Source organism: Lissotriton vulgaris, chromosome 4_1 (assembly GCF_964263255.1).
Source record: "Lissotriton vulgaris chromosome 4_1, aLisVul1.2, whole genome shotgun sequence".
Lineage (NCBI taxonomy): Eukaryota > Metazoa > Chordata > Amphibia > Caudata > Salamandridae > Lissotriton > Lissotriton vulgaris.
Window position 1 is genome coordinate 1,038,627,103 of NC_141691.1, and position 14,165 is coordinate 1,038,641,267.

At 44.0% G+C, this 14,165-nt stretch overlaps 1 protein-coding gene across 1 annotated transcript in view; it reads right to left on the reverse strand.

Moving 5' to 3' along the window:
• The window catches only part of MTRR (5-methyltetrahydrofolate-homocysteine methyltransferase reductase), a 403,763-nt gene that overhangs the window by 262,463 nt on the left and 127,135 nt on the right, over positions 1–14,165 (reverse strand). The window contains exon 7 of the mRNA XM_086965276.1: positions 1,720–1,873. Within this exon, the coding sequence (XP_086821402.1) occupies positions 1,720–1,873 (154 nt within the window). The remainder of the gene's footprint in view (positions 1–1,719; positions 1,874–14,165) is intronic.

Sequence of the window (14,165 nt, forward strand, 5' to 3'; positions counted from 1 at the left end):
AGGGTGCATCACCGGTGTGCCTGACTTCACTACAGCTATATTCTTTTCCCAGCTGCAAATCTGATTCAGCAGGCCAATGCAGAGAAGCATTTGGTGATGTAGAACCCTCTCAGGTCACAGCCTACAGCCTTTCCCAGCTGATAGAATCCACCTTCCAAAAAAAAGACTACGTCTGAGGATGGAAATCTTACAAGGCTCGACGCAAAGCAGCATCCAATCAACTTTGATGGCTTCCTGGGTGCAAATTCTATTCTTTCCCCACTCTGAGCTTTGCTAACTTTCATTGACAGCTTTGTCGAGACTTTGTCCTTTGCCAATCCGTCCTTGACACCCTCATCTTCGGATGCAGCCTGCGACTTTGCTCAGCTTAGCACTCTACATTCTCAAAAAAAGTCTAAGACCAAAGGGAAAACTTTGACCGAGACTTGCCTGGATCTTGTATCTGACCCCCAATCTACTGAAGTCAACCCTTTGTCCCGGTCTAGCATGACCAAGTGCCCGCATTTGGCGCTTTGAGCTAAAAATGTAAATGAAACCTAATTAAATCAGACTTTTTTCCCCCAAACTTTACAAATTCATAACTCCAGTTCCCCTTATTAGATTTCTTCATTTTGGTGTTATTTTGTTCATTAAAATGTTCACTATTTTTAAAAATTAGAGTGGGATTTTTATTATGTTGTCTTTTTGACTTTTTAACTGTTTTGATACTTCTTAATGCTTTACACATTTTCATAAATTAAGCCGGTCTGCTTTGTGCCATAGCTACCAGGGGTTGAGCCCAGGTTTAAATTACTGAAAACTTTACATGACCTAACAAGAGCAGTGACAATATTACGTGTGAGAGACCAGCATCCACCCAAACTAATAATCCACTTTCTCACACCTATTCAGTGGTTATGTGGGAAGGAGTTTTTCTGAATCTAATTCCCTTCCCATATTTGATGCCAACAATAATGGAGCATTTACAGATTTATCAGTTTGAATGCAATTTACCTTTAATACATCTACTGCATTGCAGTATGAAAAAGAAGGGCTGTTTCTTGATGATTGCTATATTACAACTGCTGTGACCACACATTGTTTTTTTCTACGGACTTATGGTACATGTATTCCCCGTTATAGTTCTTTGAGTGACCAATGTGCGAAAATATTGGATGTATATCATTAATGTAAATTCAAATTAAGGTTTTGAATTAATTTTGTGTGTTATGGTTTTTGATTTATATGGTCTCTTCTGGTTACTTTTTTTTAAAGTTTGATTTAGGATACTTAAATTGCATTTTTCTATCCTTTCTGTTTGACAGGACCATTGTTTTCTGTATTGCATTTTACCCAGGCCCTTCGGATTTTGTTTGGGTTACCATAGAATTCTGTAATGGCCTTCGGGGAAGGAAGGCAGTAAATAAGCAAAAAAGCAGCATCCAAAATAAAAACGTGCTCAAGAAAGGACAACGAACAAAGACATTTGAGCAAGAAAAATACCACACCAATAAATGTAAAGCCTATTTCCAACCCTAGATTATATGCCCATTCGATGCTTACCCAGCCAGAAAGTGTGGAAAAGGATGGCACGGTACAAGTATTTTTCCATTCGTCTGTTAAAATGACCTAGCAGATTTCAAATATGGATCCCCCAAAAAAGAATTATAAGAAAAACTAAGTTGGAACATGAAAAACATTTTTAAGGAACAGCAGTTATATGATCAGGAAAAAGAATACCTCTTTTTTTAGTGCCCGGAAGGATTGATAGACAGACTTGGGCATTTTGTTTCTCAAAAAGTCCTATACGTTGAAGAAGTAAATCCACCTCATTGGCTGGGTTTGGACACATTACGGAGAAAGAGTCTCCAGGCTGGTACGTGAATGAAGTATTCTGTAACAAACATTTTTGTGCAAAGTATTAGTATTAAAACAGAAAGTCCGGATTTCGACCTTACCAATACTATACAACAAACAAATTCCTATCATTCAAGAACATATGGAATTTAACCCACTTAAAAATTAGGGTCCTGGTTCATTGGGGTGTGAGCCCCAGTCAAGCAGTAACCACTATCCTAGTCAAGGTAAGGCACCAGCAATCCCCGAATTAACATGTGCTCCCCCTCTAGTAGTTTGACACAGTCAGGTTCAACCTAGAGGTAATGTGTAAAGTATTTCTGCAACACTTCAAACCGTGAAAACAGTAAAAAAACACCACACTAAATGATCCTGCATCAGGTTAGAAAACCAGAGCTTGATTTAATGAAGACAACAGATGAAAACAACAGAAATCCAATAAGTAGAACCAGAATTATGTATATTTAAAGAATGAACTGCAGTATAGTGCTTAGAGAAATACAGCACCACCTGGGGATATCTTGTTCCACCAGAATGGATCAAATCCAAAGATTCGAGCCAACCGCAATAGAGGGCAGCAGGTCAGCACAGCTAGGAAGCAGCTACTTCGGAGCAGCAGTCCAGCAGAGTAGCAGTCCTTTCAGCAGCATAGCAGTCCTTCTTGGCAGAGTAAACATAGGTCCAGAAGTGTACTGAAATGGTGGTGTGTGAAGTACAGTTCATATTCACTGTGGTATCTTTCAAGTGAGAAGACTTCAAAGAGATGCCTTTGAAACGCACAGATGCCCTCCCTTCCTGCCCTGCCTCCAGACTCACTACAGGAGAGTATGCAGACCTTTGGGCGGGGAATTGACACAGCCTATGCAGGTGTAAGTGACACTGGGTCCAGCTCCTCCCTCCCATCCTGCCAGGGTGTCCCATCAAGTCACACCTAAGCTCCCATTGTGTGTGGCTGTCTAGGGGGAATATACAAAGCCCACTGCCACCACCCCAGACTTGTGATCAGTGACAGGCAGAGGCACCAAATGGATAAAGCAAGAAAATGGCAACTTTCTAACAGTGGCAATTTCAGAATTGCAATGTAAAAAATCAGACTGCACCTTAAGTTGTGATTTTAAATTGTGATTCCAGATACACAATACTTGGGGATCTTATCTCTTTCAAATTGAAACGTACACTTATAAAATGCAGTAAGGTAATCCCAATGTCATCCAAAGGGAGAGATAGGACTTGCAGTATTGAAAACCCAATTTAAGAGTTGTGCACTACCAGGACATGTAAAACCAAAAAAGTACATAAGTACATGTCCTACTATTTAAATGCACTGCAGCCTGCCCTTGGGCTCTACAGGTCCTACCTTTGGGGTGACATATGTTAAAAGGGATGTTTTTGGCCTGGCAAGAGTTTAACATACCAGGTCGACATGACAGTTTAAAACCGTCCCACACAGGCTCTGCAATGTTTAAAGGGCTGTTTAAGTGGGTGGCACAATCAGTGCTGCAGGGCCACTAGTAGCATTTAATTTACAGGCCCTGGGCACATGTAGTGCATTTTACTAGGGACTTATCAGTAAATAAAATATGTTAATTGTGGAAAAGCCAATGTTACCATGTTTTAGGGAAAGAGCACAAGCACCTTAGCACTGGTCAGCAGTGGCTAAGTGCACAGAATCCTAAAGCCAACAAAAACGATATCAGCAAAAGCAGGAAATCTGAAGGCAAGAAGTCAAGGGAAACCACGCCAAGGATGCCAGGTTTAACACACACCTACAAGAAAATGTCAAACAGTATCAAATAGAAAACAACTGCAAAGCCATGTAAGGTTTATCACTAATATGTAAAGATTGACTTCTTTTGTTTAAATCAAGCATGGTAAAATCATATAGGATCTGACGCACAACAGAGAAGATAGAAATATAAATCTTAAATTAATTTCCCTTGCCCTGCACATATGTTTGACTTGTATTTCTGATACTTTGAGCAATTTCTCAGAAAATGTAAGTAGCACTCCTATAAAACTTCGGAAGTTGCAGATTTTCAGGAGAACTTACAGGTACACATAGATAGTTCCATAAAGATAATGGTAACAGGCTATAGCATAAGTATATTTGTAATTGAACTATTTTTCTATCTACAGGGAAATGTTTCTTCCATGTGGAAAAACCCCTTACACAGCATAACACTACTGCTCTTGAAAGAAGAAAACGTCTGACAATATCGGGGATGTTCGAGAAATGTTCGAGAACATCCAAAAACTCGAAGATTTCTTATTGTTCACCTGGAATTTTCACAATCAGGACACTGACAGCTGTTTTGCTTATCCATCATTTTACACCACACTGAGGTCATATTTTATGAGAGCAAATTAATTCAAGAATGTAAATGCACATTTTGTGACTACCAAAAGTGAGTTTAGGCTTTTAAATTAAGCACTTAATTTCAACTTTAGTGTGCAAACTCTTCATTAAGGCTTGAGAAATATGAAAGAAACCACCAGATGGCACTAACATTTAAAAAAATAAGAACTTTAAGAGAATTATATTTATTGGGGCACCTTTTGAACATAGACACTTTTATCACTAGCGTTTTAAATTGATACTTCTTACTTAGGCTATGGAGACTGATTAACTCTGCACCCTGCACTTTGTTCTTGGGCCATGGATCCAGCATGCAGGACTTTTGACGGGGCCCTGCTGGCCAGTGAGGAGGGGCATAGGAACGCCTAAAGCCTACAAGGAGGTCCCAGAGCGCGGGAGACCAATTCACTCTGCACCCTGCACTTTGTTCTCGGGCCCTGGACCCAGCACGCAGCACTTTTGATCAGGTCCCTGCCGGCCAGTGAGGAGGGGCATAGGAACTCCATAAAGCCTACGAGAAGGTCCTGCAGCGCAGGACGCGCGTGGGGCGTGCCCGGGCTTGGCTTGGGCAAAGACCGGCCAGTCATCAACCGGCCGGGCTGGGCCGCGTTTCTGATATCCGCTTCAGGGTTTACAGAACTTGAGGGTGAGTTTCCCACATTTGTTGTCAGGGGCGGATTGGCAATGCGGGCATTCGGGCATTGGCTGAAGGGCCGGTGTCTCCGTGGCCTCTGTGGGCTGTTTTTTCTCCCCTTTCCCAGCCGCACAGTGAAGCTGCATTCATTTCTCTGTCTCTGTCTCCGTGCTCTCTGTGGACTAGGAAAGGGGAGGGTAAAAAAACGGCCCACAGAGGGCACAGAGACAGAGAAATGAATGCAGCTTCACTGTGCGGCTGTACAGCGATTCTCTGCTGTGGCCTCTCCTTCACCCCCTGCCCTGCAGAGCAATCACCATGAGGGTGGCTGGGGAGGGGGGTGACTGTTTGAAAAAATCGGCCTCCCTGGGGGCCAGGTGTTGCTCAGGCCTTTGAGCCATTTTCACCTCGGCCCCCTGGGGCCCACGCAGCACCTAAACAGTGTTAGTTTTAACACCTCGCCCACAGCCCTTCACATTCAGGGCATAGTGGGCGAGGAAGAATGGGTCTCGCTGTGGGGGCCAGGTGATCTTTGCAACTTGTACCATCTTCACCTCGGCCTCCCCCTGGCTACCATGGATGACCCAGCAGCTGTGTTTTGTGCTCCCCTGCCAGGACATTGCCCTGAGGGCTGGAGGGCTGATTAATTTACTAATTGTAGGTGCTTCACTGCTATTCATGTGCTCCTGAGCTGAAGGTCTGGAGAGGGCTGAGTAGGTTAGTAATAGCAGGGGCTACGCTGCTTATTAGGTGCTCCTTCCCTGGAGGGCTCGAATAATTTTGCGATAGAAAGGGGCCTTGCTGTTTTTTTAGTTGCTCAGCATGGCGCCATTGTCACCTTGGCCCTGTGTCCTGTGAAAGAACAGTATCCTCTCACTTTCATTCCTTGTCTGTGCCAAACAACTTAAGGATTTTGGGGGCCCTGGGCAAAATATATTTTTGGGCCCCTGTTCGGAACAGATTTGAATTTATAATCCAATTTCTGCTCTTTGATGCCCTCTTTCAGCTGGTCACTGGACAGTGCACTACCATACTTGTCCAAATTCTTAATGTATTTACATCTAATATTCAAGGACATTGACGTGTGTAACCAAATAGTGTTTCATGAAAGGGCACGCCCCTTGAATGTGAGCCACGCCCCTTAATTGTAGGCCACGCCCCTTGAATGTGGGCCGCTTTTTTCGTCAGTGCCCGGGCCAAATTGTGATCCCAATCCGACCCTGTTTGTTGTATATTACGGGACGTTATCCAGCCTACAGTCTAAACTGAACCCAATTGAACTAAAATCCGGGACTTGTAAAGCACACAGGGAGTCAACAGCATCGATAAACAAGGGAACTGAGCAGGAATCTCATTATCATCCTCTTGATTGACCCTAGGACTACTTTTTTACTTATGTAGTGTTACGGGTTTTTTATTATCTGTATGATTATCTTGGAGATCACATAGTATTGGATAGCCAGAAATGCTGTGGGGACAACTATTAGTGTTATAATCAGTCGGTCAAGTATAATAGTCTGAGTGGGAGAGATGGGTAAAAGAAAAGCGGAGAGCTCGCTAAAGGAGGCAGGGGGGTCTCAGAATTCATTAATGAAGTATCTATCAGGAGCAATGGGAGCAATAGAAAAGCAAATACACTCAGTGCAGGAGACGTCAAATCAAGGTAACAAGGTTGGAAAATGTCGTAGGTAAATGAAGTCCAAATGTAGCCCAGTAGTAGGTTCCAAGAAGGTAGTTTACGAATCCAGTTCGAAGTAAAGTAGAAGGTAGATAAGATGGTAAGTAAGATGGTAAATAGTAGCCCCACTAGGAGCAGCCTCCCAGCTGCTCAGCCTGCATCCACTAACTGGCACTTCACACATAACCAATCAACCAAGCATTCCGTGACCTCATCACACATCCTGGTTGAGCAGAGGGGAAGATGTAAGTGAAAGAAAGGAGAGGCGACAGTCACCACATATCCCCTTTCCTTACACCAAGAAAAGGCAAAAACAATAACAAAGATAAACTTATCCAAGATAAACAATAAAAACACAGAACATTACAAGTGAAAATGCAAAATGTAAGTTCAACAAATTAGAAGTACAGAAAGATAAAAGAAAGAAACAGATACTAATATATTAACAACATCACCTAATATGCAATAAAACATTAAATGAGTTGATCACTGAATCATGAAAAGAATAATCTTGAACACTCACTCATCCCCTTTCCTCAAAAGAGAAGAGAAGAAATAACGCCACACAATAGTGTACGTGGGATATGAACTAGCGTATAAAGGCAACATACGTAACAATCTTGTACACCTGACGTCGCAGGCACTCATGCAAACTATGCAACAGACATGACATGGCGTCACAGGCAATGCAACACACATAACATTCTTGTACACCGGACGTCTAAGGCACTCATGGAAACTATGCAACAGGCATGACTAAACGTCACCGGCAATGCACACAATACACAGTAGATACTAAAGGAAAGAACCCAATAGTGCAACAAAACAATGCTTTACACCTGATAAGATGGATGTGTCTCAGGCAAATCACAATACAATTCTAGGGAAAGCAACCGGATATCAGGTGTACAGAGCATTTTACGCGCTAAGACAAATGTGTCTCAGACAAACCATAGTATGTAAAAAACAAACTCTAGAGCAGTAAACAATATAACTCAAAAACTGTGCTGTATACCTGAAAAGACAAAAAGTCTCAGGCTAAACCAAAGTACATAGAAACTCTTCACACAGCACACAGGTAAATAACCCTAAAACTCAGTATCAGGCACAAGTAAGCATGCAGTACAAGGGGTATAAGCAGTAAAACATAGTATTAAGCACACATAACTATGCAGTAACAGGCAGAAAGACCCTAAACCCAACAAAATTCAGCACCCTAAAGCAGTACAATGCAAGGAGACTAGGAATAAATGCCTCACAAAAATTTCATATAATAAACTAACTTCACTTAGTCCCATAGCAAAAATAACAACACCCTCATGAAACAATACCCCAACTTTGAATGGGATGGAAAGTACAAGATGTGACCTGACGAAATGATCACCAGAATATGATATGCACAATGGAACAGCTATTCCAGGTCAGTAAACAAAAGAAGATACTAAGAGAAATTCCTGAATAAATTATCCAACACACTTATAGGAAAACAGCTATAAAAAGCCCAAACAGAATCCACCACTATTGATATGTACAGCTGCAAGTTAACAAATCATTAAAAAAAAAACAAGTTAAAATAACTAATGTAGTCACCGTAATCAACAATTTGCCCCAGTTGCAGACAGATCCACTAAATCAAACGTGGGATCAGTCCAGATACATGACATAGAACAGCTAGAACAGCTGATAAAAGAAGTCGGTAAGACTCTTCAGCATGTCCCCCATCCATGCTTCTTCTGTCACACTCATCCTGGCATGAAACACGCCCCAAGTACAGTGTAAATCTCCACGCAGATAGGAACAACAGCCAAAGAGAACATTGCAACGTTCTCGCTGAACTTCATTAAATAAATAACACGGTTGGCAGGGCCTGTACCATGCTGGAAACCGCAAGTAGTAGACACTCCCATCACAAAATGGCGGCACACACAGGCGACTCCACGCCGGATGGCTCCCAGCATCCCAGTTTATCCAAGTGTCCGTGTCAGCAGGAAACCAAATGAGGTAGAACACGTTACAAAAGATCCAATGGAGGTATCGGAGTAGAGATGGAAGCAGGTAAGACTGTGCACGCTCAGTGTGTGTGTGCTGTCCACACCTCGTGGCATGTTTTGAATGTCACGGAGCAGTTCAACTGCCAAGGTGGACACACACTTCAGGGTGGAAGTTTTACAAACTCTGCTGTACAACCACGACTAAAACGGTAAACAACAGAACAAAAATAGCCTCACGCCACAAGGCTTGTTCAAGTGTAAAGCAAGTTCCTTTCCAATGCCCAAAGTCCTCAATAAAACTCACCCAGTTGTTGGTTCCATCAAACACCGCTTCCCAGAACACGTAGTTGGCACACCCAAGTTTAAAGTAGACCGTTTACTTCAGAGCTTAGATGAGAACTCAGTGACTCTTTGCACATTAAAATTCGCAGCAGCACAGACATTTCCATAAAATACCTAAATGTAAAGGAGGTGAAACGCCTCAAACATGCTGTCCAGTTGGTAAAGGACACTGGTGGGGCTAGTGAGGGCAGTATTTTTCTCCAATTTTAACCATATTGTCACTATAAACTTTCACTTGTTGCCTTAAGCTGTCCAGGCCATATCAAACATGTATCCTATCTTGGAGCTTCCTTGTGGTTGCCGTTGTACTTGGTCACAGACCGTTTAAACCGCCCTTATCGAAATGGGGATAAAAGGGACTTCGGGAGCCCCTTTTGGTTGTGGGGATATATAAAAAAATATATATATATTCGCAATGCAATTGGTCCGCATTTAAATGCAAGACCTATGGCATTCCATAGAAGTGGCCGCCTTTGACTCAGTTGCTTGAAAACAAAAAATATGCATGGTGCGCTGAATGTAAGCAGAGCATGTAGTGCCTGCAGTAAGAGAAGCTCAATAAAGAAACTAGTGCTCTGCTTACAAAACTACCTAACACTACAGTGGAACAACTGAAGTAAATAGGCCAGTCACCATGGAAGGTTACAAAGGAAGACAAGGCGGTACTAAGGAGGGACTAACAAGCCTATTAAGGAATCAGAAGCCAGCATTTACGAAGGACACTGACACAAGCCAATGAGAAACAGGGCCGGAGAATAGGCAGGGCTTCTCCTCCATACTCCACTACAGCAGTCTCGCTGAGCAGCGCATGCACGCCGACTCAGGCTTGACCTAAAAATTAAGATGTAGAAGCGGGTGAAAACAACACAGTGGGATTGAGATAATGGAGGGTGGGGATGATGAAGCAACATGAAGGTGGGGTGAAACAGCATGGGGAGGGGGTGGGAGGAAGCAACACAAAGAGCACAGGGAGGTAAAGCAAACAGAGAGAGAGGAAGAAACATGAAGCAGGAGTAAGCAAATTGATGAGAGAGTGCAACATAACGTGGAGCAGTGGGGAGAAGAAAACGGTTAAGGCAGGGTAAGAAGCACATGAGGGAGAGAGCATCACGGAGGATGGGTGGGGAAAAACACAGAGGCAGAGAAAGAGCAACACAGGCAAAGTGGAGGGGGTGGGAGTACACAACAGAGAGAGAGAGTGAGACAGCTGGACAATACATGCACTTTTGTGGACATCCTAATCAAAAAGAAAAAAGTAGCACGTGAAAAGGGAGCAGTGGAAGGGAACAAGTAATGTGGCCATGCTCTAGGGAAGGGGCAAATGCATGAAGAGGAAGTGAAGTCCACACAAGTTAGCAAATGAGAAGCAAGATAATGTGAGTGACAATGAAACCAACGAATGGGTGGTCTAAGCATGCTGTAAGCTGGCAATAGGTCTCCCAACAGACAGCGCATGCGCGGTCTAGTAGGTAAGACCTAATAAAGAAGTAAAGAAATATAAGAAAGCTGATCACATTTTCCTATAAAGGCAGCAAAAAATAAAGGTCCGACATCTACAGGAGTCTCAGTTAGTTGAAAACCGCCATAAGGACAAAAGCAAATTTGGTTGATCCAATAAGGTGTATTCTAGCAGTATTCCTGAGATGGACCACTATCGACTTTAACAAATACAAAGTGCTTGAGGATACAAGAAAATGCAACCAGTTAATTAAGGAGGGCAGGGAAATAGGTCAAATATATTCTGTTAGGTCAATGCAAGTGTAAAGTGGCTGTTGGGGGAAAAGCAGAGAAAAAGAGGGAAAGAAATCCAGTGACTATGGACAAGAAATGAAAATGAAACTGGCCAAAGGTGATACAAGCAGGTGTCAAACGTCAAGAGTAATACAAAATAATGTAGGACAGTTACAGAGAAGCCAGCTGCTGCGTACATTTGAAAGCGATATAAAGATAAGCATCATACATGTTCTATCCTATCTCTCATCCTTGGATTATGCATCTGTTTATCGACCCACTGACACATGCTATCATTCACCACCTACTTACCCATACGCAATAAAAGGGAGAAACTCAACAAGCATATACAAAATAAATGAAAACAATAAAAGAAAAGCAAGCAGTTCAATAAGACTTCTTTGGAAGTTATGGGAAACCCAAAAAGGAAAATAGGAAGGAAAGTAATGAAAGGGGAGCCATCAAACGGAAAAAGGAAAGCTAAATATCTGTCCTACCAGAAGACATTAAAACACCCTCATTTTCAGGTGGATGTGCATATGTGATCAGGGAAAATGCCAAACTTACAGGGTCACAGAGCCTATGGCTGAAGTGGTACAATTACCCGCTGCCCGATGTAGTACACCTTCCTAAGGAGAAGCGGAATGTTATGTTATGTTATGAGGTATTTATAAAGCGCATGGCTACTCCGTGGAGTGTCCGAGGAGTGTCCGAGGAGTGTCCCGGCACTGAAGAGTCCCCCTTGACAGAAAAACAGTGTACGACTTCATCCTACAAAGTGAAAGTGAATGAAAGTCAAACAGAGAGAAAAGGCTTGCCCAAACAACTGCAATGCATATATATGGGTGTGTGTGAAGACTAATGTATGCTTTTTTTAAATTTTTTATTACAAGGGGATCAAGCACAGTGCTAATCTTCACACCCACGGTTTTTCAAAGCAAGTAACCAACAACAAAATCTTTGCCTGCTACAGCATTCTGTGAAATTCAATTGAATACTCTGTACATGCTTTAGCACAGTGTAATAACAGTCTACCCTTAAAGGAAGTGGCATCCACATACAATTCTCACAATACACAATTAAGGTTTACTGCATTTGCTGTGATCTTTCATAATGAACATACCAGATCTTTAGCATCAGACATATGTTTTTCTAATGAACCAGTAGAGCCTGTACCCTTCATCACTGGCTCATCACTATAACTTACTGAGGCCTACAATATTAAACTGATCAAAGTATTATCACGCAAACCATGAGCACAATTATAAATGTGTATAAACTTAGTTTGCAAAGCAACACACAACCCCTCTTACGAAGGTCTAACAAAGATTATCATGGTGCAAGTCTTGTACCCTACAAATTTATGCTGGGCGAGGAGAAAAGGGAGAACCAACATGAAAACCCCTTGGTAACTAAATTTTATTTTGATATTCAATGTAACAAAATACAAGTATAAAGCCTTCAATACAGTGTAATAATATTTAAACCATAAATGCCTATTGCATCTAAAAAACTCCTTTCACAATAGGTAGGTTTGGCTTCCTACATTTGTTATAACTTTTCATAACTAAAAAGTCCAACCTATAGCATTTGACATAACATTTCCCAATGATCCAACCAAGACTATAGCCTTTATTGTTGGCTTGCCGCCATCATTAACTCAGGGAGCACCAAAGTGCGGATCTTCTACCTGCAAGTTTTGTCAGAGAGGGAAACCAGAAATGTAAACCAACATCCCAAAACCTACAGCAACCTGTGAGAATCTATGAAACAAGGCTTGAACACAGCATAATAACAATCCACCTGTCATGCCCTATAGGCTTTAACTTTGATCAAGACAATGAATAAGTCAGGCCACCCACACTAGCCGCGGTCTTTGCCCTGCTGGGGACAGGACACACAAATCTGTCACTTGGTGGCGCGCCTCTTCCCCCAGCCCCCAGCCAGTCCTGCTGTCCTATACTAGTTGGGACCTCACATATGTGCGGTACGCCCTTGACCGCCATCTTCCCACTGCCTGAATCCCTGCCTCGCTCATGCCCTGTTGTGCGGCTGTTGTGGCTGCCCCTATCCTGACAGAGTGGGACCCGGAGCCTGCGGGTGGCCGGCCTCTGATACCCCCAATGGGGGCTGGCCTCTGCGATAACACCCGTCCTGGTGTTTGAAGAGGGGGCGATCCCCAGCCGGGCGTAATGCCATGTAGGCTAACAGGCAACACTCGGTGCAGCATGTCTGGTCCCTGATGCAAAGCAGTTTTACTAATGCACCCTTGCCTGCCTGGTCTGTCTTTGATCGCCTGAGCAAGATCTCTATTTCCCCTGTCCCTGGTGCCGCATCGCCTGCCTGTAGGTAGTGGCCAGCCGCCCCCGTCTTGCCAGGGGCCACCAGTTCGCTGATTCGAAACGCCGCGTAAAATGCTGTGACAAATGCCGCTTTCAATAAGTAGAGCTCAAATGCGTCTCTTGCGATGCCCTCTAATGCCTGCAGTAGCATGGCCAGTTTGGTGTAATCTATTGGGCGCTTGCTGTCCTTCTTTGTGCCCTCGGCGAGTCGCCAGCCCTTCATGGCCGTCTTAATGTAGTGGGATGCCCTTGGATCCTGTCCTATCGCTAGCCTGCTGTAATGCGCTATCGCGGAAAGGTGGGAGCTGGCCCATGACCTGGATTTGTTAGCGTCGAAGGCCCACCTTAAGAATGCCTCAGCCGCCCTGTTCATTGCCCCCGCGTCGCTCAGTGACCGGATGCCGCCTATTTTCATCACTGTGGCGGCATATTTTTTGTACCTCTTGGCTGCCTCTGGAGTGAGGGCTTGGCTGATTAATTCTGACAGGTCGACCCCGCCAGGTCCCAGAGTTGTTCCGGAAAGGGGGTCATGTTCTGATCCGCGCTCCGGGCTAGCTCCCTGAACTTCCCCATCCTTGCTCTGGATAAGGCGTCCGCCGCTTCGTTGTCTTATTTCCGGGACATGGCGGGCCCTCACGTCTATGTTGCCCTCCAACTGCAATTTAATCAGTCGGGGCATTAGTCTCACAGTGTCAGGGCACCTGGCCGACCCCCTGTTGATAGCCTGAACTACCCCCTTGTTGTCGGACCGAAGTGTCAGTTTCATATTTCGCAGGGGGCGCCGCCATATGGTGAGTGCAACTATGATGGGGAATAGTTCTAGGAATGTGATATTGCTGGTCACTCCCTCCCTGTGCCATCTGGTGGGCCATTGCCCTGCGCACCACTTGTCACCTAACAAAGCGCCGAAGCCTGTGCTGCCTGAAGCGTCTGTGAACAGTGCAATCTGCTTGATAGTCACCCAGCCTTCTCCCCAAATCAGGGTCCCATTGAAGTCTTTTAGGAAGGGGTCCCACATGGTCAGGTCCTTCTTCACTGCCCCCCCTAACCTGACATGATGGTGTTTGTGGGTCACCCCACATGTTAGTTGTGTCAAGCGCCTGGCAAATGCCCTGCCTGCCGGAATCCCCCTTGCTGCGAAGTTCAGTTTGCCTATGAGGCTTTGCAGCTCCCTGAGGGTGGCCTTCTCGCGGCCGCATAGGCCCTTGATTTCTGCCCTGACATCTGCTACCTTCTCTGGGGGGAGTCTGGCTGT